Genomic DNA, 27769 nt, shown 5'->3' on the forward strand with positions numbered 1-27769 from the left:
ATACGTTCACATGTTTTTCCTGTTCATTAATAAATGTGTAATGCATGGGGCAATTGCATTATGTATTGCACTGCATTTATCTATGTACTTATTTTGTCTTGCTCTCATAGAGTAATGTGGATTATTTTTTATTTTTTATGTGTTATCCATTTCACTTGAATCCTGTTTCACTTGGAAGACTTTTTTAGACACAGTTAGCACAATTGCTGTGTATTCCATTGTAAACATCTTTCTGCACATTATGTTTTTGGGGTTATCTGGGATGAATAGATTATCCTGATCTACTGATAGACTATCAACTGGTAAGGTCTAATGGGGGGGGGGGGGATCTTCAGGTCCACCCCTTCCTCTTTTAGAAAGCTATAAATTTGGTGCCAGCCGCCTGGGTTCTTGATTCCCTGATGACGCTAGATTGTGAAACCGGACGGAAAGAAGACAGGCGGCACCTTTAATGTCTTATTGGATGTGGAACAGCTTACACGTACAAGCTTTTATTAGGGGTTCCCAGTTCCTGAGCCCCGTATGTAAGTCTTGGTTTGTATCTTGTTTTTTATGGTCTATACCGGTTGCTTTTACAATAAACGGTTTACACTTTAGAGTTGCCATTTTTTGTTGTGTTTATATAATGGCATTCCTGGATACCATACTATATATTGGAGTGAGGGAGTGGTGGAAGTTTGGATCCATATCTGCTCGAGGTTCGTTAGGATTACCACTGAATGTGGGACAAACAACCATGTAATGTGGGTTGTTGGCAGCTGGTAAGCACCTCTTACTCTTTTCTGGTGATGGTTGGCCACGAGACCATGTGAGGTTGGAATGTCACTGTGGTGAAGTTTTATTGACTGTATTTATTCCTCTTTGATCTGCGCTGACTTCTTAATAATATAGATAAATCTATTGCCATTCTCCTACAAACAGGGCCATAAGTTCATATGTTTTTTCTGTTCATTAATAAATAGGTACTGTAGAGATTTGCAAAATAGACAGGGCATAATGAGAAAGGGAATGGCTATATGCTACTGGGACTCAGGTACGCTAATGCTTCACTTCAGCAGTCACAGGCTGCTTCTGAGAAACTGGAAAAGAAACTCAATCTGTTTTTCTGGTTACAAGTTTATGTCCTTTATGCCAGCCCTAAGGGTCTTCAATAAACTTTCAGCCAAGTTCAAATACCCCAATCATAAACAATAGTTCTACAAAGAGCTGACAAGACAAGGTAGACAAGAAAAGCTACATATGAACACAAAATTATGGACACCTGAAATTGTTGCGACTGCTTTGCTTCATAGTTTAGGAATGATTCCTGTACAAACACACACTATTCAGCTATCTACCAAGCAACCTGTTTTATGCCATGGAGAGGGAATGATAGAGGATGCACCCCACTGTGTGAACTTTAATGCCATGACAATAACATGGAGTGTGCTGGAAAAACAGTCTGGTCCATGCAAGCCCTACTTTGGGAGTTTTGAGACAAATTAACTTGCACTGTCATCCTTTCTAGCGATATGCTGGTGTTGAAAGGGATAAGTGGGCACCAGTCTAGGGAAAGTTAGGCAATGGGAGTAGATCAGTGAAGGAGGAAGAGGTGGGTACTGACTACTCAAACCTGAGTCTCACTCCATAGGTAGTTAGACACAAGTTCACTTCATAGGATCTGCTGCCAAATACCACAAGACACGTTAAGAGGTCCTGTGGACTCCATGCCTTGATCATAGGCCACAGCTATTTTCATAGCACAAGGTGGACCTATGGAATATTAGACAGTTGGTGTTAATATTATTGCTAATCAAAGAAAATGAAGAGAACATGGATGCATTGGCAATGACCCAGCCTACAGAGACATTACAAGAAGAATCATCAAATGTACAGGTTCTCATTACACTTCCTATGCAAACCAAACACCTAAACTTACCATAATTAAACTGGCTGTTTGACTTCTCACAGTTGATGATGTTGAAGCGATAAGCAGTCCCAGGCTTCATACCACTAACCTCAAAGTAAAACCATTGGTGATAATGATTGCTGTTTATATCGGAGTTCAGGATGAGATCATATTCATTTCTGGAAAATAAATCACACAGTGCAGCTCATGTCGTGTTGAACACATTTCCTGAAGCAGGAGGAATAAAGGACTCTTACTTTCTTATCTGAATGACCTTCCGCAGGTTCCCAGATTCAAATTTAGAATTGAACTTCAGGACATCATTCTCATCTGGTATGGGACAGCTGCAGAGAATTAGGAAAATGGAAAGAAGCATTAATCATTGTGTTCTTCAATATCCCTTCTCACATTGATAGCAAGTCCTGTGTAATGTCATAAAGAGCGAGACTACCTAAAACCATGTGAGATGCAGTGAAACAAATCTGTTATATAGCACATAGCAATTTAGTGCAGCTCCTGAAATATGTACCACTAACAGACTATACATTTAGTAAAGACCATTTAAAGCGGTGCCAAACCAAACTTTAATTCAAAATATTTAGTTGCACCACTCTGACACATACAAAGATAAATAAACACTCCTTCAAGCCTATGAGCATTTCAGTGTATGCTTTTCACCCTTCTCTTTTCATAACTAGGGTTATACAGGTGGCAGCCATTAGCAATCCCTCCTTTGCCAGACACCTGCTACTCCACTAGTTTGCCAGTTTCTGTCCCGGCAATATGAAAGGAAGGGAGGGGTTCCTCCATTAAATGTAAAATATTTTATATTTGTCATCATGCAGCTGAAAAAAAGCTGCTATTTATTATTATAATTTAGAAAATAGATTTTATTTCTGAAATCCTGTATATTTAATTTGGGTCCACTTTAATACTAACAATAATGAGGTTAAAGCGGATCCGAGATGAAAAACTAACTATAACAAGTAACTTGTCTACATATCTTATCTAAAGTTTAGATAGTTTACACAGCAAATCTAGCTGCAAACCGCTTTAATAGAATATGATTATTTCTTCCTGTGATATGACAGCAGCCATGTTGTTTGTAAACATTACACAGAGGCAGACTTACTCTGTATCTAGAGCACTCAGCCTGTGAAAAAAAAAACTAATCCCCCCTCCTCCCCTCTGCCTCTGAAATCAATGGCTAGTAACACCTCCTCCTCCTCCTGCCCAGACTGAGCTCCCATGAGCCCTTGCTACTGCCAAGGTTCTCTGAAAACCTGTGGGCTTGGTTTATTTACTTTATAGGGAATTAGAGTATTAACACAAAAACAAAAAAGTATTTGGCTTGAGGAATTGCCCTATAAACAATAGGAAAGGAACAATTATGCAATGAGTAAGAGTTCACCTCGGATCCACTTTAACTCAGGTTGCATCATTGTGCAGGAGAAAAACAAAACAAAAACAAGACTGAGTAATGTCACAACTAGACCACTAATGATAATAGAAACATTGCTATTTATTAATACTGGTCTAAAAACAATGGAAGCTTAGAATATTGGGCAAGCAGGACCTGTGCCGCTATAGCCTAGGGGTGAACAGATTTTTTTTTTTTCGAGCGGCCTGCATTCCTCTTGAATGTGGCCCACTGCATTAGTCCTTGTCTCCTCCTTTCTTCCCTCCCTCTGGACTTATGTGGCCAGGAATGTTTGGGTGTAACTCGCCCAATCCCTTGATCCAGCGGCAATTTCCATGGTGAGGTCATGTGACACACTAGTACATAATGGCTGCAGGTCCTATTACGGCGCTGTTGCCATGGAGATCGCTGCTGGAACGGGCATTTGGGTGTTACTTCTCGTACATGTGCTGCACGTATTTTTTCACGAACGGCAAGAGGGAGAAGGGAAGAGGAACATAATGCAGCCCTTTAACGACGGGCCACCTGCATAGCACCCGCAGGCCGTAGTTTGCCTAGTAAACCAAAAGGCATGCTAAGGGTGCTAAAGCCTAGTACACACATCCAATATTGAGCGGACAATACCCAGCCAATGTTACCACCATCATATAGCATGAGGGCCAACAGATTTTGAATACCATGAACAGGTTGTGTAGGAAAGCTCTCATTTTACATGGTCGTGGTAAAGTTGGTCATTTATTGGCCAATCAACATTGTTTGTGTGTACCAGGTTTAAAATCTATTGCCTCATTTACATGAATGCTCTGACAAAGCAGGAGCAAGTGTCCAGCAGAATATCTATTTCGATTCACAAGACTGGCAGATTAAACACCTCCTGTATAGGTTTCACTTAGACAATAGAAAATCAGGCAGCCAGTATATAGTCAGGTGAACCTGGACAAAGCACACACCTCATTTCTGTTTTTTTTTCTCTATGTGCAGTTTGAGATTCTTTCTTTCTGGGGGCAGGGGTGTTGGGGAGGTGCGGATGGTACCCCCAGTGGTGGCAGCACTTGGGGGGCCTTTCTGCACCTTTCTTCCCCCCTGCCTCACATTTTGGTGTCGTTGCTCCCAGGACATGCATTATCTTGCACCCGGGGACGATTTGAAAATGGTAAGTATTCAGCACAGATGGGCAGTGGATGCTTGTGGAATGTCACCGCTCCCCGCCATTTCCTGGGGGCATAGGAGGCCTACACGTGCCCCGTTGAGATGCAATGGATTTTGTGTGGGCCGACTCCTGCAGGGAACACACTGAGTTACCGTAGTTTTAGACCCTGCATATTCTGGCAAGCAGATGCAACAAGCATTTGCTATGCTATTTTAATTAGTCAACAGACAGCTAGGCAGCCAGTATATAGTCAGGTGAACCAGGACAGAGCACACGCCTCTTTTTTTTGTCTTTTCTCAATGTGCCATAGGTTTCATTATGGAACCTAATTTTAATATTCTTTCTGATCTGAAATTGCAATAATTCAGTACTAAAGTTTAAGAAAAGTAATTTACCTTGGATTATCGAGATCATATATCACCCGATCTATTACGTCACTAGAATGAATCATTCTTTCTATGTCTTGGAAAATTTTTGTCCTGTTAAAACAAAGCAAAAACATTACAGAGCAATTTTCAGAGGATTTTTGCTAACACCTTCATAAATGTATAAATAAGTTCAGCTATGAAACTGCAGGTCAACAAAACGTAGCAAGTGCTCTCCAAAGATTATAAAAGCATTTGAAGTGAACTTCACATCCATTTGATGAAAAAAAAAAAAATATATAACCTTCTATAGGTCAACGTCATAGAAGACTTTTTGTAATTACTGATTTTTCCCAATTAACTTTCCATTTTAATTTGTGTTCCGCTCTGTTTTTTTCTAAATTTGCCAGGAAATAACATTACAGATCTCTACAAGCAAGAAAACTGTAGTTTAAAGGAGTTCTTTGGAGGCTATTAAAAACAAAAACTGACACTTACCTGGGGCTTCTATCGGCCCCCTGCAGCTGTCATGTCCCACGCAGTCCTCCTACGATCCTCCATTCCCCGCCGCCGGTCCCGGTCTTATTATGCTTGTAAGTAAAGTGCAGCTGTGCAGCCATGGCCGCACGCGTGCTCGCTCCCGCGCGTCATCGGGAGCTTACTGCGCAGGCGCAGTACAAGAAAACTTTGTACTGTGCCTGTGCACTAAGCTCCTGATAACGCGTGCTGGAGTGAGCTGTATTCATCTAGTTAGACAAATAATTAGACCACACCGGCGGCGGGGAACTGAGGATCATAGGAGGGCGGCGCAGGACATGACAGCTGCAGGGGGCCAAAAGAGGCCCCAGGTAAGGGTTCGTTTTCTGTTTTTATTAGCCTCCACAGAACCCCTTTAAGTTGTAGATTTTGTCTGTATGAAACAGCCCTCAGAACTGAGCTCAAAGTGAATTTTTATTATGAAAAATTAAAAATGGACAGAGTCCGGCCTTAACTTTGTATGTACTTTTGGGATGCTGGGAATGAATTAAAGGTGACTAGAACTGCTTTTGTGGTTGGTGCCTGGAGTCTGTTCACTGACACTCTTTCAATTTGATGCTGGTATCCGGAGGCACGACCATTGCAACTGCCCCTCCCAGCCTGCCTTCCATCTAGTGCCGATCAACTCTTCTTTATTGCTGAATTGTTATTATCCCTCATACTATATGGTTTTTCCTTAGAGAAACTTTTAGAGAGCAGGGCTCTTATTCAATTCCCTTTTTCTCCTAAGTTTTCTCCTGGTGATATTTTCACAACTTATCAATAAGATGCCTTTTAAGCCACCAGAAAGCAAGAAAAGAGTTGACTACTTTTCCACTTAGTTGTTGGTACTTTTTTAATTGCAAAGTGCTAAAAAGCTATTTTAAACAAAAGATGAAAAATGATCTACTATGAGAAAACTTTGGAGAAAAAGTTGATTGCATATGGGCCCAGGGCATATATGCAATTCACCTTTTCACTTCAGTTTTCTTCTAGGGGATATTTTCATAACTTGTGAATAAAATGCATTTTAAATCACCAGTAAGCAAAAAAATATTCAAAATAATTTTGATAATTTTTCAACTACTTTTGGGTACTTTTTCAATTCCAAAATGCTGAAAAGTTAGTTTAAATACAAGATGAAAAAATTATCTCCTAGGAGAAAAAACGCAGGAGAAAAAAAAATAATTGCATATGGGCCCATAGATCTACAAGGGGGATGGAGAAGGATGTTGTCTTTTTTCAGCTGCTGTAAGCACCCATCTAAGCAATCTCTATTAGAAAAGCAAGAAACACTCCTATTACAGGCACATATAAATGAAAGCAGATTAAATAATGTATGTTCAACTCCCACTAATGCATGAAGCTGACCTATAGCATATGCTTTTTTCTTCTTTAGCAAACGTGAAGATCCACCCCCAGTTCTTTATCTCGTAGCAGTGCAAGGAAACAGAACCATTGATAAGCATATGAACAACTGCATTGGAAAACCCCCCCAAAAAGTACTATACACATGGTACATTGTAAACATTAATAAGCTGGTACTGTGCCACTGAAATCAAGCAATAGATGATTAGCCAGGTGGAGAAAAAATTAGGCACACCGGATGGCCTTTCATGGCCAAGATAGCCAGTGGTCTGGAGCCTTTGTGTATTGCCAGCTTCACAACCCATTACAAGTTCAATTAATGTGGTTCTGGAGCTTATGGGCCTTATCACTAAACTCATATGAACTTTACCTAAACACTACACAATTTGGGGGGGGGGGGGGGCATTTTCCACATATGAAAAAATGAATTACAAGTGACAGTCCATATTTATCAGTGGGCCCATTCACTCTAAGGCCTCTTGCACACTACATCTGAATCCGATTTTTTATCCGATCCAAAACTTCGATTCGGATTAAAAAGCAGCATGCAGTACTTTTTTTTTTTAATCGGGATAAAAAAATCGAATTGTATACAAAAATGGGAATCACATGTAGTGTGCAACAGGCCTCAAGGAGTCTTCCATTCAAACCTGCAAAATGCTGCTTTCTTCCCTGCACACATTTCACACTGAATGTACTGTCTTGCCTCCACAGACGTACGGGTTTTAACACAGGTGAACGTCTTAAAAATGGAGGATGTAGCCTACATACCATAACCTAAAAACACACTACCTCTAGGTACGAATATGGTATACTACCAAACCACCACTTGTTCCCCCCGTTCCTTTCGATTGTAAGCTCGCAAGAGCAGGGCTCTCTCACTCTTTTGTGTCTTACAATTTGTTATTCCTTTTATGTTATGGGATTTGTGATACATTTTATTCATCATGACACTTTTGTCACAGTAATGATCAATTCTGAATTTTGTACCAATTTTGTATATTGGTATACACCATTTTCTGTATTGTTTTGTACCGTGTTTGTTTCTTACTTTGTACAGCGCCATGGATTATGTGGGCACTTTCTAAATCTATAATAATAATAATAATAATAATAATAATAATGTACGTGGCTGGGGATATATAAAAATCAGTAAACACTTTTGTCAAGTATGAGAGATTTGTATTGGCCTGCCTAGGCATTGTTTTTTGAATCGTGCAAGACCAACTGAATCAAAAGACAGAATCAGCAACATACCGTAATAAACCGGTAATAACAGAACCAAAGTTTTTCCAGAACATTTGCCATCAATGTACAAACCAATTCTAACTAAATATTGTTAAATATTAATTTCCAACTCTAGACCGCACGTCCTGTAGCTTACTAGTAAACGTGCTAGAAATCATAATGTGTGGCTTGGCACAAAAAAGACTGACCAAAATATGAAGAGCTAAGCAGAAAGAAGGCTGGGCAAAAGGTATATATAAAATCTGGCCAATGAAAGATCATATTTGCCTTCATACGTCAAGCATATTTTGCAGAAACATGCTTTTTTTCACTAGTAGTAACAAACATAGCCATGTCAAATTTCTAATTTAGCTAATATCTAACCTAGCAGTCTCTGCTTCACTACCAGAGAGATAACCAGAGATTATTATTATAACTGCACCACCTCAATACTGACTGAAACAGTTGAAATAGCAATTAGGAGTAGATGTTTTGCTAACTACACTGATCCAGTTTGCTAAATCATTAATAGGAGCTCACACCAGTTACTGTGAATTGTGTTTGCAGAATAAATTCAGCAAGCTGGAAAGCTCAGTTCCTTGCACAACCAGGTACAAAATGATGTGTGACGTTTTCATCAAGTGAACTTATAGTTATATCTTGGACTATTCCATATTTAATAACAATCCACGGTTTCTCACAATCACTAGGCAACAGTAGAAGTATAACTTCAAAGCTGCATGCTGTAGGCAAAATCCATCCTAAGTTTAGAAACACAAACATTAAGGATTAGTCGCATGCCCAAACTTTGTGGCAATGTTATAATTGGGTGAATAATTTCGATGCCCAATAGCTCTGTTATGAGCAGGGGCAGGGAGGAATAGTTAAGCCTCAGAACAAATTTAAAGAGGAACTATAGTGATAATGAAACAAATACAATTACTTATATTTTTACAATATTCATTTATAGATTATTTAGTCAGTGTTTGTCCAGTGTAAAATCTTTCCTCTCCCTGATTTACATTCTGAATTTTATCACAGGTGGCCAGAGCTTTAGTCCTGCTTGGCGATCTGTATGGAATGTTCATTTACAGAGAGTTCAATGCACAGAGGGAGATATGATTTCCCACAATGCAACAAGGGTCACAGACAGCAAACTGTCAGGACCATGGTCACGACATCACACTGTGGGAGGGGGTTTCACAACAATACCATCCACACAGATCTATTTGAGAAAAGGTAAAGATTTCTCTGGGGAAAGAGGATATCAGCTACTGATTGGGATGACATTCAATCGTGGGTTGAAGTTCCTATTTTAAGTTAAATATCTGAAGGATAATTGAAGGCCAAGTATCTGTCGGGCTTATATTTTAGCGTTGGATGCCAAGATCAGAAAGGTTTGTGTTAGGGGATATGTTAGAAATAGAAGGCTAGGCATCAAAAGAGCACTAACCTTAGTCAGAGGAGGTTGGGGTTAGGACGGTGTGTGCGAGACTGGTCGGGATGGAGTCCCACAGTGCGATACGGATTCCTTTTGCCTGGGATTCTTATATAGAGCACTCTTTTAAACCTGGAGCACTCCGTCATCCAGGTCCCCGTATGAGAGTTGTTCTGAGGCCGGTTGCGCACCGCAGAAATAAGGCTTCATATGAGCCTGCACCACGGTGCAGCAACAGGGTCATTTAAGCAGGCTAGTTAGTGACATAATCCTTGCTGAGCTGGAAGAACGTCACTGGGATTCCAGTAGGTCCATGCGTGCATGCTACGCTCCCGTCGTGCACACAGCCTGCATCGCCCATTGCATTGTATTACTGTATGAGCTGTGCAGTAAGCATGGTTCATGAGGTGTCATGCTGCAGCCTTTGCAATGGCACTGCTTCGATTTGGATACTTCCATTGCGCTGTATCATTTAAATTCTACAAGTCTCCATAGACTTGCATGTCCCTTGCGGCAGGAAAGAGCGCTAGTGCCTTATTCTTTTATTATCGGTTTAACAAAAGGCTGCACTCAGATACCATTTATCTATCCCTTATTTCGATACATGACCAAAATTGCATATGTACTGTTTGCTTGTTCCATTATGCTGGGAACACACAAAGCAACTTCTGGTCCGATCGACAGGAATCAGACGATTATTTCTGACCTGTCCAATCCGTTTTTGATAATTAAAGGGATCGATTTTGCAAAGTTATAGAAGGAAAATTGATCCCTTCATCGATCAAGACCAGTTTGTACATGTGCACACAATACAACTTTCCATCAGATTACCTGTCAATCGGACGGGAAATTACATTGTGTGTTCCCAGCATTAGAGGAGACAGACGTCACCGAGGATCCTGTGGAACCTATCTGCTAGGATACGGTTGGCTATCCAGCACATGCCTGATTGATAACCTTATAATATGGTTTGTTAACAGTGGTTATGTTTTATCTCACTATCAGCACCCATTGTTTTTGATTCCTCTGATCAGGAGTGATTGCGGGAGAACTGTGCTGAAATTTACCATTAGATTTTGTATGGGACAGTTTGGAATTGTCTTCTTGTTGGCTGCGGTCAATTAGAATTTATTGGACATTTAGTGCCAATTCCTATTCCTTCTAATGCATATTGTTTAAAAGGAAATAAATCTGGCAGTCTCCATCTCCTAATTTAAGGTGTCCTTTAACCAGCCTAGCGTTATGGACGAGCACAGCTCGTCCAGTACCGCCAGGCTGGATATCTCAGCCCTTGGTGGGTCGTTTTTTACAATTTATTTTTTAAAACATGCAGCTAGCACTTTTCTAGCTGTGTGTTTTATTCGATCGCCAGGCTGCGCTATGTGGTGGATTGGGACTCCCCCTGACGTCATGACGTCATTCCGATCGTCGCAATAATGATGAGGGAAGCCCTAACAGGAAATCCCATTCAGAGCGGGATTTCCTGTTAGGTATGATATCCAACGGCGATCGGAGGGGTGCGATAGATAGCGCAGGGATGGGGGAATCATGTAGCTAGCGTTAGGTTAGCTACATGGTAAAAAAAAAAAAAATTGGTGAAAAAAAACACCCGTGGCCAAGCGCCGCAAAAAATCAAACTGCCAGGGTGGTTAAAGAAGCTGATTAGTTAGGTGATCAGTGGAGTAAATGCAACGAAACAACATCAGAAAAGAAGTTTAGAAAATTATTGGTAATTGCTTTGTTAATACTAAACTTATTAGATGCCAGTTATCAGGAGCCAGAATCTATCCCTACCGCAATAAATCCAGACTAATGTATAGATTAATGAAATCCAACACGCTGGTAATAGCCACTGCTGCAAGGTGGGCCAAAGGATGTGGTTGACATGGAAAATTATTTTTGCTACAAAAAAGTTCTTTAGCAGGGTTCTACTTCCTCATTTAAAGAGACTCTGTAACAATTTTTTCAGCCTTAGTTCTTCTATCCTATGAGTTCCTATGCCTGTTCTAATGTGCTGGGGCTTACTGCAGCTCTTCCTAATTACACTGTCTCTGTAATAAATCAATGTATCTTTCCTCTGTCCTGTTTGTCGGGCTAAGGCTTTGATTGTGTGGAATGTGCAGGGCTGCTTGTGATTGGTAGAAGCGATACACACCCTCTGCAGGCCCCCTGCATACTCACACACTATGCTTAGCTGAGCCTATTAGAAGCTGGTTAGTTTGTTTGTAAACATTGCCTAAAACTGTTAATTACAAGCCAGGATTGCAGCAGAGAGTGGCAGAAACAGCACAGAGGGGCACAGGAGAAAATAAGGAATAGAATGGTATGCTTTTTAGTGTAAGAATATTAGAGTACAGATTCTCTTTAAGTCCATACTCTCATAAGGTGCACAAAACAATAAAATAGACTGCTCACCTTTGCACACCATAGGGTCTTTCTAATATGGGTTCTTTAAAAAATGGTGGCACATGGCCAAAGTAGTCTGGGTATGCCACTTCTGAATACTCCGGGACCGATTTCGTATTCTTTACAATCTCAATGTACAGTTCAGGATCATGGAGGGGCAATAGGTTCTCAGTATCCAGCAAACTCTGCAATACTTGTCCACTACTTAAAGGACTTGTGTCTTCCTCCTCATCAGGCCAGGTGCCAGAACAACATAAAGGGCCCAGAGTCACTGAATGCTTTTCAAACAAGCTGTTACCACATGATGAATTCTGGGGAGGTGTACTGCAGGAATGAGATAAAAGGTTAGGCCTGTCTTTAGCGGATGCAGTGACATTTTTGTAATGGTTGCAGGAGGAAGACTTCTGCAGGGAGAGTCTGTCAAGATCTCTCACAACGTCACTGTTTAAGTAGCAGCATGATAACCTCTCAAGATCTCCCTGAGTCTGTTGATAGGAACCATTGTGGTCTCTCTTAACGTTTTTCTTTGGCACATCCAGGAAACTTGGTCTTTTATTACATTCAGCTTCTAAAGAAATACTGTTGCTTTTTCTGGTCAGTTCTTTCATGATATGTCTTGGTTTGTATATAGGCTCTTCTCCGGCAGTTGGGACAATAATAGGTCCACCACGATTTGCTACAGTCACTGGTTCATTTGAGATGAATTCAAAGTCCTACAAGTAAAGAAAGAATACAATAAAAAAAACTTTCAGAAAAAACATGGAAGGATTTGTTGAGGACAAGCTGAAATTCATTGGATTAATAAAATAACCCAACAAACCTTTATTTAGTTCAATAAAGTCTACAATATCTTTATGATATTTTTACATTCTGGATTCTGAAGTATATAATTAGCTCTCCAGTGGGGCGTGTCTGAGCTAATGGATTGGTCTGCTATGCTTAATGTAATGTTTTTTATCATCCTACAAGTTCCAAAAGCTATTCTAATGTGTTCTGGCTAACTGCAGCACTTTATACTATCACTGTCTCTGTAATAAATCAATGTATCTTTCCCCTGTCAGACTTGTCGGCCTGTGTCTGGAAGGCTGCCAAGTTCTTCAGTGTTGTGGTTCTGCTATGAACTCCCCCCTCTCTGCACACTGCCTGTGTATTATTTAGATTAGAGCAGCTTCTCTCTTTTCTCTTATCTTTTACAAGCTGGATAAATCGTCCTCTGAGCTGGCTGGGCTTTCACATACTGAGGAAATTCAGACAAGGGCAAAGCTGTTTGCAGGAATAAAAGAGCAGCCTGAAACTTCAGTGCATGAGAACAGGGGGAAGAAACACACAAATGATCTATTGAGATTCAAAAGGAATGCTGTATACAGCCTGCTTGTGTATGGATGTATTTTCTATGTGTGGACATGCTGTACATCAACCTACTTCCTGTTTTGGTGGCCATTTTGTTTGTTTACAAACAAACTTTTTAAAACTGTTTTTAACCACTTTTAATGCGGCGAGGAGCGGCGAAATTGTGACAGAGGGTAATAGGAGATGTCCCCTAACGCACTGGTATGTTTACTTTTGTGCGATTTTAACAATACAGATTCTCTTTAAAGTAGATTTACTTACCTGGGGCTTCTTCCAGCCTGGCGGGTCAGAGTCTTCTGTGCATGCGTGCACATGCACACGCATGCACTGAAGACGCTGACCCGCCAGGCTGGAAGAAGCCCCAGGTAAGTACAGTAAATCTACTTTATTTAAGGTCACCTCGTATGTCCTTTAAGAAAAATAATACTCCTATTCTGGTATTCTTAGGTCTAACACTAGAATAGAGATGTTTCTATTCCTCTACAGTGAGCCTTTTCCAGGCTAGACTGGGTCTTCCACGCCTGGTTACTATACAAGGAGCAACAGTTAACGCTCATTCATCTTCTGACTGATATGCATGTACTTGTGGAAGGTAGATGCATACATACTACCTGCCATATAAATGTTTCTCAGCTGTCCTAATAGCATAGTGATCAGCTAAATCAATTGCCAAGTCAGCTTATGTGGCAAACAGGTCAATCCATGAATAAGAATCTGATCAAAGAGGGATTGAATCCCCCATACACGGCACACAGATTTTCAATAGATTGATCCATGACATCTATCGAACCGCACTGCTTGATAGAGTGCACTGATATGAGCTGTTAATCTACCGCCACATCCAATGTGCCAAAATCATCTTTCAAGTTAGATTGCAATTTCATTGATCTTTGCCATGAATCGATCAATGTGGATTTCTGGCAGGGTGTGCAAATCTGCCAGTGAAAATAGTCAGTGTATACTTTATGGTTAGAAGTTTCCCCACTCCACCAGGATTTTTTTTCCCTTGCTTTTTTGCGCCGGTCTCAATTTAAAGTCAGGTTTCAGCATTCGTTATAACCCCGGTGTTGTCAAGCCAGAACGTGTCTCAGTAAATCTGGGATTACAAAATTAATTGTTTTAACTGGAACTTGTTAAAGCCAATATAAACTGAATTAAAAAACAAACCGATACTTGCCTAGGGGGAGGGAAGGCTCTGGGTCCTATAGAGCCTTCCCATTACTTTCAAAGACCCCACGTTCCAGTGCTGTCACCTCGATCCAATCTGCCGCCATAGGAGGCTTCAGAAGTCTTTGGGAGCCCGAGTCCATTGGGGGCAGCAAATTGGACAGGGAACAGGGCTATGGTGCGGGTGCATGGAAAACCATTGGGCCTCAAAACAACCTCACACAGGCACAGATGTTACCCCAGTATTAGGCAGCCCCCTCCCCAGGTAAAGGACACCCGAAGTGAGAGGGATATGGAGGCTGCCATGTTCATTTACTTAACAATTGCAGTTGCCTGGCAGCCATCAATCTTCTGGCATAAGTAGTGTTTGAGTCAAACCCTGAAACAAGCATATGGCTAATCCACTAAAACCTGAGTCAGCTGAGTCAGAGCACCTGATATGCTGCATGCTTGTTCAGTGCATATGGCTAAAAGTACTAGAGACACAGGATCAGGAGGACTGCCAGGCAACTGGTATTGTTTAAAAGGAAATAAATATGGTAGCCTCCCTGCCCTCATTTAAGATAGCTAGATGTGCCCCCAAGTGTTAGGTAGCCCCCTCCCAAGTATAGATTGCTAAATTTACCCCCAGTGTTATGTAGCCCTCCTCCCCATTTTAGATAGCTAGATGTACCCCCATTGTTATGCAGCCCCGTCCCAGGTTAGGTAGCTAGATGTGTCCCCAGTGTTATGTAGCCCCATCCTAAAGTCTGTCAGCATTGGGCCGTTCAGAGGGAGCATAACTGACACTGTAATGAGAGAACAGTGCCACCTATTGACACTCTGCTGCATGCTGCTTTACTGGGGGGAAAAAAACTGAGAGAAGAGGCCATAGTAGACCCTACACAAAACAAGCCAGCAGTGGGCCACGGACCAGGGGTTGGGGACCCCTGCATAGGACCCAGAGCCTTCCCGCTCCATAGGTAAGTATCTGTTTTATTTTATTACTTTTTTTTGTTCGGTTGACATTCACATATAAATCCTTTTTCTTTGTTATCCTGTGGTATTTGTGATTGCAGCAGTAAAGTAGCAGCATTGAATAATAAGTGGTGAATGCCATGTATTTCAGTCACCAAACAGAAACTTAAAATCACACAATGGGTCAACAAAGTCTCATGAAATATTACTAAACAACAGACAGGCTGGCATTACTATACCTGCTGCAGTTACTCATTTTATCCCTCCTAGTGCACTGTATGTCCTGTACACATGTTTACTGTCACCAGGAACAATGGCTAGTGATTGTTTTAGGTGTCAGATACCCAGAGAAGCACAATGGTAGGTAGGCTTTCAGCCCAGCAGCCTGCCCTGCCCTATGAAGAATAGAGGACAAGCATTGGTGAGCTTCAGCAGGAAGTAATAATAGCAGTCAGGCAATGTATTCCAGCATGTTCAGTTGCCAAAAACCACTTTTTTTTTTGTATTATGTTTTATTATTATGTGGAGTTCTTGCAGGCTTTCCAGAGCTGCCATTGGGGCAGCTCTCTCTCCATGGCCACGCCCCCTGCCATGCCCCACCTCCCTGCACAAAGAGAGAGCTCTCTCTCTTTCCAGTGTTGTGGGCACGAAAGTAAAAGAGAGACAGTGCAAGCCAACATGGCGGCGGAAAGCGGCTGGGATGGTGGCTACCTGATCTGCCCAGCCCCCTGGATCGCAGCTTAGGTTTTTTTTTAATTCTCGGGCTCTATTTAAAGAGGGACCTTAACCAAGGATTGAAATTGATCCCAATCAGTAGCTGATACCCCCTTTCCCATGAGAAATCTATTCCTTTTCTCAAACGGATCATCAGGGGGCTCTGTATGGCTGATATTGTGGTGAAACCCCTCCCACAGTGTGATGTCAGCACCAGGGTGGGAGCCTTGTTACATTGTGGGAAATAACAGCTGCTTAAAACTGCCAAATAAGCAGCATCTTCTTCCACAGACAATACCTGCCAGCAGTAAAAATGTCGCCATCTGATAAATGTCATAATGTAAATCAGGGAGAGGAAAGATTTTACAATGGGCAAACACTGACTAAATCATTTATAAATAATTATTGTAAAATGAAGCACTTTTTTTTCATTACGTTATTTTCACTGCATTTCCCCTAAGTTTTTACTTAGTTTTACAAAAACAGCTGAGCTCCATTTCCTGAACTAGAATTGTAACAGTTATGCCACTGCTAGAAGTAGAAAAGTGCCAAGTTAAATGATACATTTTATTGTCCAACAGGAGATTGCGTAAGTATATGTATACAAATGTATGTTTCCGCTTTCCCATTTTACAGGCAGTATCTTAAAATATAATTTGTGAGCAAAGAGACAGACTGTTTCGCCTCAGAAAAGATCACAAATGACAGATGGGCTTCCCTTGCACAGAGGCATTGTATATCATATCACACCATTCGCTAACTAGCGGAAAGAAGAAATATTTCTGCACATTAAAGAATACTTCCATCTTTACCTGGAAATCATCTGTTAGCTCTGGGAAAAAGCGTTCATACATCTTCAGGTCTTCTACTGACCGGCCTAAATCTTGAACAGGCTTAAGTTTACTTATGTCAGTCTCTATGTCATCATTCTGAAAAGAAAGCCAAAAAAAAATCTGGTATCAATAAAGCAGCATTACTCAATTTGTATATTCACATCAACCAACAACTATACTGGAGCTAAAATAAATTGAATAAAGATATTGGCTACACAAGCAAAAAGCTTGTTGAAGCACATGTACCATTATTTCAATCTCACTGTTTAATAGACTGAAACATTTTTTATTTTAATTACAACTCAACTCTACAGTAACAGCAATCTCTGCTAGAACTGCACTTAAAGTGAACCAGAGATGAAGCACCCTCATGTATTTTACCATATATATCAGTGGGAACATTAGAGAAAACACCTACCCTGCTCTCTGTTACATTTTTCACTGTTCAGCCTGCTTCTAATCAGCCCTGATAAAATCCCCAGACAGACTCAGCTATAATGATTACTGAGCAAAGCCAGACTGAATGCTCAGTCGGGGATTTTATCAGGGCTGATTAGAAGCAGGTTGAACAGTAAAAAATGTAACAGAGAGCAGGATAGGTGTTTTCTCTAATGTTCCCACCGATATATATGGTAAAATACATGAGGGTGCTTCATCTCTGGTTCACTTTAAAGTGAACCTGTGTCCAACTGTTCATTCATTCAGTGAGCACAAAACTGTGCCTGACCCTATCTCTCACTAAGCTACTGCCATTGGCCCACTTACACTTTGCCGGTGCCCAATAGCCCTTTTTTGATATTACCAGACTATAAATGGTGACAGTTGACCAGTAGAAGCAGATTAGAGAAGGAACATGGTGTAGGCAAAATTTACAACTCATGATTAAGTCTTGCTCCATAAACAGTTGGATCCTGGATCACTTTAAGTGGAGCATAAAAGTTGTTATATAATTGATATCTACTTGATTTTAAAGTCTTGTACACACACCCGACTTACGTCGGCTGAGGCGGCCGATAAAGACCACCTCAGCCAACAATCAGGCGTGTATATGGCAGCTGGTGTCCCCTGAGCGATGCCAACACCCCACCGATCCCCCCGACATGTGACGCCACACCTGAGACGCTGTGTGCAGCCCAGCCATGTTGCCCAAGGGGATCAGGTCCTGACCCCAGATGGGCAACATCCGCCAAGGGTGTGAAAACACTTTAAAGAGGAGCTGTCAGCCATACTATTCTCAGAATAAAAAAAAAAAACACATATATAAGTAGATAAATACTTGCTCTACCTCCATAACATATGTATTGCACTGTCCACATTTTGACTTTAGTGAATTTTCTATGGGGAAAAAAAGTGAAAAGCCTTTTTAGCATTTCCCATTTTAAGTGTGGCTATTTTGAAGCCAATTCTGATGTCATTTCCTCCCTTACTCCCCTCTGCCTGATTATGTATGCATTGATCACCCTTCACTATAGAAAGTGCATTAACTCAGCATGAGAAATATTGGCTAATCAGAGAGGAAACAGAGGTGTGGGAGGGGAAACCAGGAGGGAAAGAGGCTTCAGCCAAGCAGGCTGCATTAGTGAAGTCTGAGGGGAAGTAGAGAAGCAAAAAACAAAACAAAAAAAAACAAAAAAAAACAACCTAGCATGCCTTGTAACTTCCTTTGTGCGTACCAAATAAGAGTCAAACAAACTGGGGAATGATCATTTATCAACAAGTAATAGTGATTTTAACTTTTGGATTGCCTGGATAGCATCCTTATTACTTGTTTAGCAGATAAAAATAATACTTGTTTAGCAGATAAAAATAAAGAATTGATTTTTGATTTTATGCCCAACAGTCACACTTTTAGGCTAGGTCCACACTGGTCTGCTTGCCGATCAGATCTGTTTTAAACGGATCTGTTTTTCGAACCTTTTTTTCTCTACTCCCATTTTTCCTAAAAAATACAATTTTGCAGCATACGTTTCCAGTCCGTGGAAACGTATGCCCAGCCGTGGGGGGGTGGGGGCGGGCCGGGACTCCATGCTGGAGGGGACAGCAGCCAGGACGGGGGGCAGTGGATTGGGATTAGTTTCCCTATTGATTTTCACTACCCCTCCGTGTATCCGGGGTCCGTGAAAATGCTGCAAATCTGGACCGTCTGTTCAGTTTTTCAACACGTATCCCCCTGAATGCAGACAGATCCGTTTTTAATTTGAGTGAAGAGGGTTGCTATTTTTAACATTGATATCCATGGCTCTGGTTTTGATCCGGGCCAAAAACCGGAGCCACGGATGCTAACCGGAGCCACGGATATGTTTTCAGAACAATTGTGAACCGGCCCTAACAGTTGATGCAATCTATCAGCTTGGACCAGTAGGTATCACACAAGTTTTCAGAAGAGATCTTATCTGAGATCAATGGACTGCTGACAGTGCTAGCTTTTAAGGAAAAAAGTTAGGGCTGGCTCAGACGGACGACAGGCGGCGTTAGGCGGCCAGAAGCCGCGTCATCCTGTGACGTCTCGTTCAGGGGACGGCAGTGTGGCGATCATTGGCTTCCCGTCACGATCAGCGTTTTTCGTCCCCGCAAGGGGACATGAAGCCACGGCAGCTAGGCAACCCTGGATGCCGCATGCGGCTCCTAGGGCCAGCTAAAACGACGCAGTAAATCGGGATTGGAACGCAATTGACGGTAATCGCCGGTAACCGCACAATGCTAAATACTCTCATTCACTTGAATGGGTGTGTTTAGCAAATGAGTCGTAAACGCCCCCAAGCTTCCATGTGAACCAGCCCTTAGGCAGGGATTGTTTACATAGTGCTTTAGTCTGCTGTTCCCCCTATGCTCCCCACAACCAGCTGCTGGGTATAGCACCCTACATGATGGAGATTAAATGGGATCCGTATAATAATTAATTATTGAAACATGGCTAAAATGACAAAATACAATTTAAAACATTGTTCCTTACTTCTCAGCTAAACACTGTTAATCAGAAGTATATTTGAATCACACATTAAAGTAGGAGATGTACTGAAAAGAACATAATAAATAAAATTGCTTATTTTTTTACAATATTATTTAGTCAGTGTTTGTCCAGTGTAAAATCTTTCTTCTCCCTGATTTACATGCTGAAATTTATCACAGATGGCAACATCTTTAGTCCTGCCAGGTGATCTCTGCGGTTTGTTTACTGAAATCTCCAAAGCCAGTAAAAATCAGTAGAAATAATACCTGCCCTCCCAGAATGCTCTGGGAGGAGAATTTTGCATAGCCAAACAGCCTAAGCTAAGTTATCATCACAGTGGCCAGGGAATATCAGTGAGGCAAGATCCTTCTGGATGGATCTACATTAATTGTATTACTGGATAGTATACTGGTTAAGGGCACCGCCTCTGACATAGGACACCAGGGTTTGAATCTTGGCTCTTCCTATTCAGTAAGCCGATACCTATTCTGTAAGTCTTAGGCAAGACTCCCTAACACTGAAGGGTGGCCTCTTGAGTGCGCCCGTAGTGCCTGCATCTCTCAAGTGCTAAATTTTAAAATACAAATATAATATAAATACAAATTTTAGAATTTTTATTATTATGCATTTATATATGTTGTTAAACAAAGCACATCACTAAGGGCCGGTTCAGATGGGCGGCCGAACTGAGGCCGAATTGTTTGTGTTTACGGTTCTATATCCACCTGGGGGCTCAGAACATGACGATGGGAACCAATGCCAAACACTTTTTCCGCTTGGTAGCAGAAAGGTGTTCAGTATTGGCTAATGTTTCCACCACAGTATATGGCCACTTGCAGAGGAAGATGAATTTGGATTATAGATGGAAGGTGCAGCACCTGGTGGAAATCAATACAGTGAGCAAGCATTTACCAACTCCATCCACACTAGTGGATTTGTATTTTTTCTCTGCAGAGTCAGCGCTCACAACCTAGCCCCAACATCACACTATGAAGGGAATGGTAGTCTATTAGCTGTATTAGTAAGCACCTTTAGAACAGATTCTGTCATCTCTAATATCTAAAAATCAATCGGTCCAAAAAACTTAAAATTGTTAATATACCTTCAAATTTAGCTCATTCTCATCTTCGTTTTCTGTATCCACTTCTGTGTCAGCCTCATTATCCTCATTGTCATCACTCTCATCAACCACATCGTCAACTGTGCAAAAATAAAAACGTTATCACATTGACATAATAGAGTACATTTAAATACAAGATAGGGAGTCTAATTTACAAAGGTGATGGATTTGTGATCTCTTCTTTGTGAAGTCATGATCACTGATTTGCATGCTGACATACCCAACACATCAATGAGTTGCCATGATGTGCGCAAACCTCAGGTCACTGTGGTTACTGGCATACCAGGAACAGACGCCCAGCGGGGCTCCCAACTCCCTTGAAAATAGTTAGTATCAAAGGGAACCTGAAGCAAGAAGTATATGGAGGCTGCCATTTTTCGTTTTAAACAATACCAGTTTCCAGGCAGCTCTGCTGATCTATTTGGCTGCAGTAGTGTCTGAATCACACAAGAAACAGAAGAATCAGATCTGACAAAAATGTCAGAAACTTCTGATCTGCTGCATGCTTGTTCAGTGTCTATGGCTAAAAGTATCAGAGGATCAGCAGAATAGCCATGCAACTGGTATTGCTTAAAAGGAAACAAATATGGCAGCCTCCATATCCCTCTCACTTCAGGTGTCCTTCATTGAATCTCACTGTTCATTGCAGGACATCTCGCTACTTGCTGATCAAATCACTTGCATCTTTTGAAATGTGTGAAAAGAATGCTTAGGAAGAAAGGTTTTAAAAATGAATTACTATATTTAAAAAAGTAATAAAAGAAAAGCATGCACCCAGTACCAAGCTGTATTGACAGATAGGCAAGCCAGACAGGCAGAAATTGCAAATATAGAGCATTAAACCCAGAAAAATTCCAAACCACATAAGTTAAAGCAGAATATAACCCACTATTTCAACTTTGCTCTAAAACATTATTTACAGCATATTATATGCAACCAGCATTTTTTTTTTTACTAGACCAGCATTGAAAGGGTTACACACAGAGCTTTAAAGTTCCATGGAGAGAAATGCAGACGCATCCGAAGTTTAGATAGATACATTTAAGTAAACACAATGGGCCTGATTCACAAAGCGGTTTAAACACTTTGCACGCCTGTGAAAAGCCCTTTATCACGCCTAAACTTAGTTTAGGCGTGATCTGAAGGAATTCGCGCGAACTCCCGCGTGCAAAGTTTTGCGCGCGTAGCGCACCGTGCTTCGCGCGAAGTGCCCATTAAGCCCTATGGGACTGTACGCGCGCAAAACTTTGCGCGAGTTAGAGCACAAAACGGTGATAACTTTGCTAGTGCTAGTGCAAAGGTTATCACGCCTAAAGTCTTTTAGGCGTGATAACTGAGTTATCACCGCTTTGTGAATCAGGCCCAATGTAACAAGTGGTGAATGTTACACACTTTCTGGCTGTCCTCCAGCTCCTGCACAGTCAGTGTGTGTCACATTCCTCACTTGGTACATTGTGTTCACTTAAATGTATCTATCTAAACTTTGGATGCGTCTGCATTTCTCTCCATGGAACTTTAAAGCTCTGTGTGTCATCCTTCCAATGCTAGTCTAGTAAAAAAAAAAAAAAAATGCTGGTTGCATAGAATATGCTGTAAATAATGTTTTAGAGCAAAGTTGAAATGCAGGGTTATATTCCGCTTTAAGGGTGTTCCCTTTCAAAAGGAGGTGAAAAGTCTCCCTCCTTTTGCTATGTACCCATTTCCCATTGTTCGAGACACAAGGGTCTCTTTCCCAACCTCTAGGTGCCAAAGAAGGAGGAGGTGGCGTTAGTAGTATGGGGGTGGAATTATTATTATTATTACTTAGTATTTATATAGCGACGACATCTTCCGCAGCGCTGTACAGAGTGTATTGTCTTGCCACTTAACTGTCCCTCTGAGGGGCTCACAATCGATGGATTTGAAAGAATAGATTTCTGATTCTATAGAATAGATCGATCGATCGCTGAAATCGAAAAGTTTATGGATCCCTTTACTTTTTAGAAGACCCAAACAAGCAGTCACATTGCTAGGTAACACAGATGGTTGCAACAGAATAACCGCTATTTAGCTGCTCAATAATGCAATTAACCACTTGAGGACCTAGGGCTTTCTACCCCTTAAGGACCGGCCACTTTTTTTCCATTCAGACCACTGCAGCTTTCACGGTTTATTGCTCGCTCATACAACCTACCACCTAAATGAATTTTGGCTCCTTTTCTTGTCACTAATACAGCTTTCTTTTGGGGCTATTTGATTGCTCCTGCGATTTTTACTTTTTATTATATTCATCAAAAAAGACATGAATTTTGGCAAAAAAATGATTTTTTTAACTCTGTGCTGACATTTTTCAAATAAAGTAAAATTTCTGTATACATGCAGCGCGAAAAATGTGGACAAACATGTTTTTGATAAAAAAAACCCCATTCAGTGTATATTTATTGGTTTGGGTAAAAGTTATAGCGTTTACAAACTATGGTGCAAAAAGTGAATTTTCCCATTTTCAAGCATCTCTGACTTTTCTGACCCCCTGTCATGTTTCATGAGGGGCTAGAATTCCAGGATAGTATAAATACCCCCCAAATGACCCCATTTTGGAAAGAAGACATCCCAAAGTATTCACTGAGAGGCATAGTGAGTTCATAGAAGATATTATTTTTTGTCACAAGTAAGCGGAAAATGACACTTTGTGAGAAAAAAAAAAAAAAAAGTTTCCATTTCTTCTAACTTGCGACAAAAAAAAATGAAATCTGCCACGGACTCACCATGCCCCTCTCTGAATACCTTGAAGGGTCTACTTTCCAAAATGGGATCATTTGTGGGGTGTGTTTACTGTCCTGACATTTTGGGGGGTGCTAAATTGTAAGCACCCCTGTAAAGCCTAAAGGTGCTCATTGGACTTTGGACCCCTTAGCGCAGTTAGGCTGCAAAAAAGTGCCACACATGTGGTATTGCCATACTCAGGAGAAGTAGTATAATGTGTTTTGGGGTGTATTTTTACACATACCCATGCTGGGTGGGAGAAATATCTCTGTAAATGACAATCTTTTGATTTTTTTTACACACAATTGTCCATTTACAGAGATATTTCTCCCACTCAGCATGGGTATGTGTAAAAATACACCACAAAACACATTATACTACTTCTCCTGAGTACGGCGATACCACATGTGTGGCACTTTTTTGCACCCTAACTGCGCTAAAGGGCCCAAAGTCCAATGAGTACCTTTAAGATTTCACAGGTCATTTTGAGAAATTTCGTTTCAAGACTACTCCTCACGGTTTAGGGCCCCTAAAATGCCAGGGCAGTATAGGAACCCCACAAATGACCCCATTTTAGAAAGAAGACACCCCAAGGTATTCCGTTAGTAGTATGGCGAGTTCATAGAAGATTTTATTTTTTGTCACAAGTTAGCGGAAAATGACACTTTGTGAAAAAACACAATTAAAATCAATTTCCGCTAACTTTTGACAAAAAATAAAAACTTCTATGAACTCACCATACTCCTAACGGAATACCTTGGGGTGTCTTCTTTCTAAAATGGGGTCATTTGTGGGGTTCCTATACTGCCCTGGCATTTTAGGGGCCCTAAACCGTGAGGAGTAGTCTTGAAACGAAATTTCTCAAAATGACCTGTGAAATCCTAAAGGTACTCATTGGACTTTGGGCCCTTTAGCGCAGTTAGGGTGCAAAAAAGTGCCACACATGTGGTATCGCCATACTCGGGAGAAGCAGTACAATGTGTTTTGAGGTGTATTTTTACACATACCCATGCTGGGTGGGAGAAATACCTCTGTAAATGGACAATTGTGTGTAAAAAAATCAAAAGATTGTCATTTACAGAGGTATTTCTCCCACCCAGCATGGGTATGTGTAAAAATACACCTCAAAACACATTGTACTACTTCTCCCGAGTACGGCGATACCACATGTGTGGCACTTTTTTGCACCCTAACTGCACTAAGGGGCATAAAGTCCAATGAGTACCTTTAGGATTTCACAGGTCATTTTTGTTTCAAGACTACTCCTCACGGTTTAGGGCCCCTAAAATGCCAGGGCAGTATAGGAACCCCACTAATGACCCCATTTTAGAAAGAAGACACCCCAAGGTATTCCGTTAGGAGTATGGTGAGTTCATAGAAGTTTTTATTTTTTTGTCACAAGTTAGCGGAAATTGATTTTAATAGTTTTTTTTCACAAAGTGTCATTTTCCGCTAACTTGTGACAAAAAATAAAATCTTCTATGAACTCACCATACTCCGTACGGAATACCTTTGGGTGTCTTCTTTCTAGAATGGGGTCATTTGTGGGGTTCCTATACTGCCCTGGCATTTTAGGGGCCCTAAACCGTGAGGAGTAGTCTTGAAACCAAATGTCGCAAAATGACCTGTGAAATCCTAAAGGTACTCATTGGACTTTGGGCCCCTTAGCGTACTTAGGGTGTAAAAAAGTGCCACACATGTGGTACCGCTGTACTCAGGAGAAGTAGTATAATGCGTTTTGGGGTGTATTTTTACACATACCCATGCTAAGTGGGAGAAATATCTCTGTAAATGACAATTGTTTGATTTTTTTACACACAATTGTCCATTTACATAGAAATTTCTCCCACCCAGCATGGGTATGTGTAAAAATACACCCCAAAACACATTATACTACTTTTCCTGAGTACGGCGGTACCACATGTGTGACACTTTTTTGCAGCCTAGGTGCGCTAAGGGGCCCAACGTCCTATTCACAGGTCATTTTGAAGCATTTGTTTTCTAGACTACTCCTCGCGGTTTAGGGCCCCTAAAATGCCAGGGCAGTATAGGAACCCCACAAGTGACCCCATTTTAGAAAGAAGACACCCCAAGGTATTCCGTTAGGTGTATGGCAAGTTCATAGAAGATTTTATTTTTTGTCACAAGTTAGTGAAAAATGACACTTTGTGAAAAAAAAAACCAATAAAAATTATTTTCCGCTAACTTTTGACAAAAAATAAAATCTTCTATGAACTCGTCATACACCTAACATAATACCTTGGGGTGTCTTTTTTTTTTCTAAAATGGGGTCACTTGTGGGGTTCCTATACCGCCCTGGCATTTTACAGGCCCAAAACCGTGAGTAGTCTGGAAACCAAATGTCTCAAAATGACTGTTCAGGGGTATAAGCATCTGCAAATTTTGATGACAGGTGGTCTATGAGGGGGTGAATTTTGTGGAACCGGTCATAAGCAGGGTGGCCTTTTAGATGACAGGTTGTATTGGGCCTGATCTGATGGATAGGAGTGCTAGGGGGGTGACAGGAGGTGATTGATGGGTGTCTCAGGGGGTGGTTAGAGGGGAAAATAGATGCAATCAATGCACTGGGGAGGTGATCGGAAGGGGGTCTGAGGGTTTGGCCGAGTGATCAGGAGCCCACACGGGGCAAATTGGGGCCTGATCTGATGGGTAGGTGTGCTAGGGGGTGACAGGAGGTGATTGATGGGTGTCTCAAGGTGTGATTAGAGGGGAGAATAGATGCAAGCAATGCACTGGCGAGGTGATCAGGGCTGGGGTCTGAGGGCATTCTGAGGGTGTGGGCGGGTGATTGAGTGCCCTAGGGGCAGATAGGGGTCTAATCTGATAGGTAGCAGTGACAGGGGGTGATTGATGGGTAATTAGTGGGTGTTTAGGGTAGAGAATAGATGGAAACACTGCGCTTGGGTGGTGATCTGTTGTCGGATCTGCGGGCGATCTATTGGTGTGGGTGGGTGATCAGTTTGCCCACAAGGGGCAGGTTAGGGGCTGATTGATGGGTGTCAGTGACAGCGGGTGATTGATGGGTGTCAGTGACAGGGGGTGATTGATGGGTGATTGATAGGTGATTGACAGGTAATCAGTGGGTTATTACAGGGGAGAACAGATGTAAATATTGCACTGGCGAATTGATAAGGGGGGGTCTGAGGGCAATCTGAGATTGTAGGCGGGCGATTGGGTGCCCGCAAGGGGCAGATTAGGGTCTGATCTGATGGGTAACAGTGACAGGTGGTGATAGGGGGTGATTGATGGGTAATTAGTGGGTGTTTAGAGGAGAGAATAGATGGAAACACTGCGCTTGGGTGGTGATCTGATGTCGGATCTGCGGGCGATCTATTGGTGTGGGTGGGTGATCAGTTTGCCCGCAAGGGGCAGGTTAGGGGCTGATTGTTGGGTGGCAGTGACAGGGGGTGATTGATGGGTGATTGGCAGGTGATTGACAGGTGATCAGTGGGTTATTACAGGGAAGGACAGATGTAATTAATGCACTGGCGAATTGATAAGGGGGGGGGGGGGGGGTCAGAGGGCAATCTGAGCGTGTGGGCGGGTGATTGGGTGCCCGCAAGGGGCAGATTAGGGTCTGATCTGATAGGTAAAAGTGACAGGTGGTGATAGGGGGTGATTGATGGGTGATTGATGGGTAATTAGTGGGTGTTTAGAGAAGATAACAGATGTAAACGATACATTTGGGAGGTAATCTGACGGCGGGTTTGCGGGCGATCTAATGGTGTGGGTGGGTGATCAGATTGCCCGCAAGGGGCAGGTTAGGGGCTGATTGATGGGTGGCAGTGACAGGGGGTGATTGTTGGGTGATAGGTGATTGGCAGGTGATTGACAGGTGATCAGTGGGTTATTACAGGGAAGAACAGATGTAATTAATGCACTGGCGAATTGATAAGGGGGGGTCTGAGGGCAATCTGAGCGTGTAGGCAGGTGATTGGGTGCCCGCAAGGGGCAGATTAGGGTCTGATCTGATAGGTAACAGTGACAGGTGGTGATAGGGGGTGATTGATGGGTGATTGATGGGTAATTAGTGGGTGTTTAGAGGAGAGAATAGATGTAAACAATGGATTTGGGAGGTGATCTGATGTCGGATCTGTGGGCGATCTATTGGTGTGGGGGGGTGATCAGATTGCCCGC

The 27769-nt window shown here is 41.8% G+C and overlaps 1 protein-coding gene across 2 annotated transcripts in view; it reads right to left on the reverse strand.

Annotated features, from left to right (window-relative positions):
* Window positions 1-27769, reverse strand: part of AGTPBP1 (ATP/GTP binding carboxypeptidase 1) — a 180986-nt gene that overhangs the window by 49535 nt on the left and 103682 nt on the right. For both annotated transcript variants that reach the window (XM_068237116.1, XM_068237126.1), the window contains exons 12-17: window positions 20852-20949; window positions 16779-16895; window positions 11788-12491; window positions 4854-4937; window positions 2146-2232; window positions 1919-2067 (exon numbers count right to left, since the gene is read on the reverse strand). In XM_068237116.1, coding sequence (XP_068093217.1) covers window positions 1919-2067; window positions 2146-2232; window positions 4854-4937; window positions 11788-12491; window positions 16779-16895; window positions 20852-20949 — 1239 coding nt within the window. The remainder of the gene's footprint in view (window positions 1-1918; window positions 2068-2145; window positions 2233-4853; window positions 4938-11787; window positions 12492-16778; window positions 16896-20851; window positions 20950-27769) is intronic.

The sequence above is a fragment of the Hyperolius riggenbachi genome, chromosome 1 (assembly GCF_040937935.1).
Source record: "Hyperolius riggenbachi isolate aHypRig1 chromosome 1, aHypRig1.pri, whole genome shotgun sequence".
NCBI classification, from domain to species: domain Eukaryota; kingdom Metazoa; phylum Chordata; class Amphibia; order Anura; family Hyperoliidae; genus Hyperolius; species Hyperolius riggenbachi.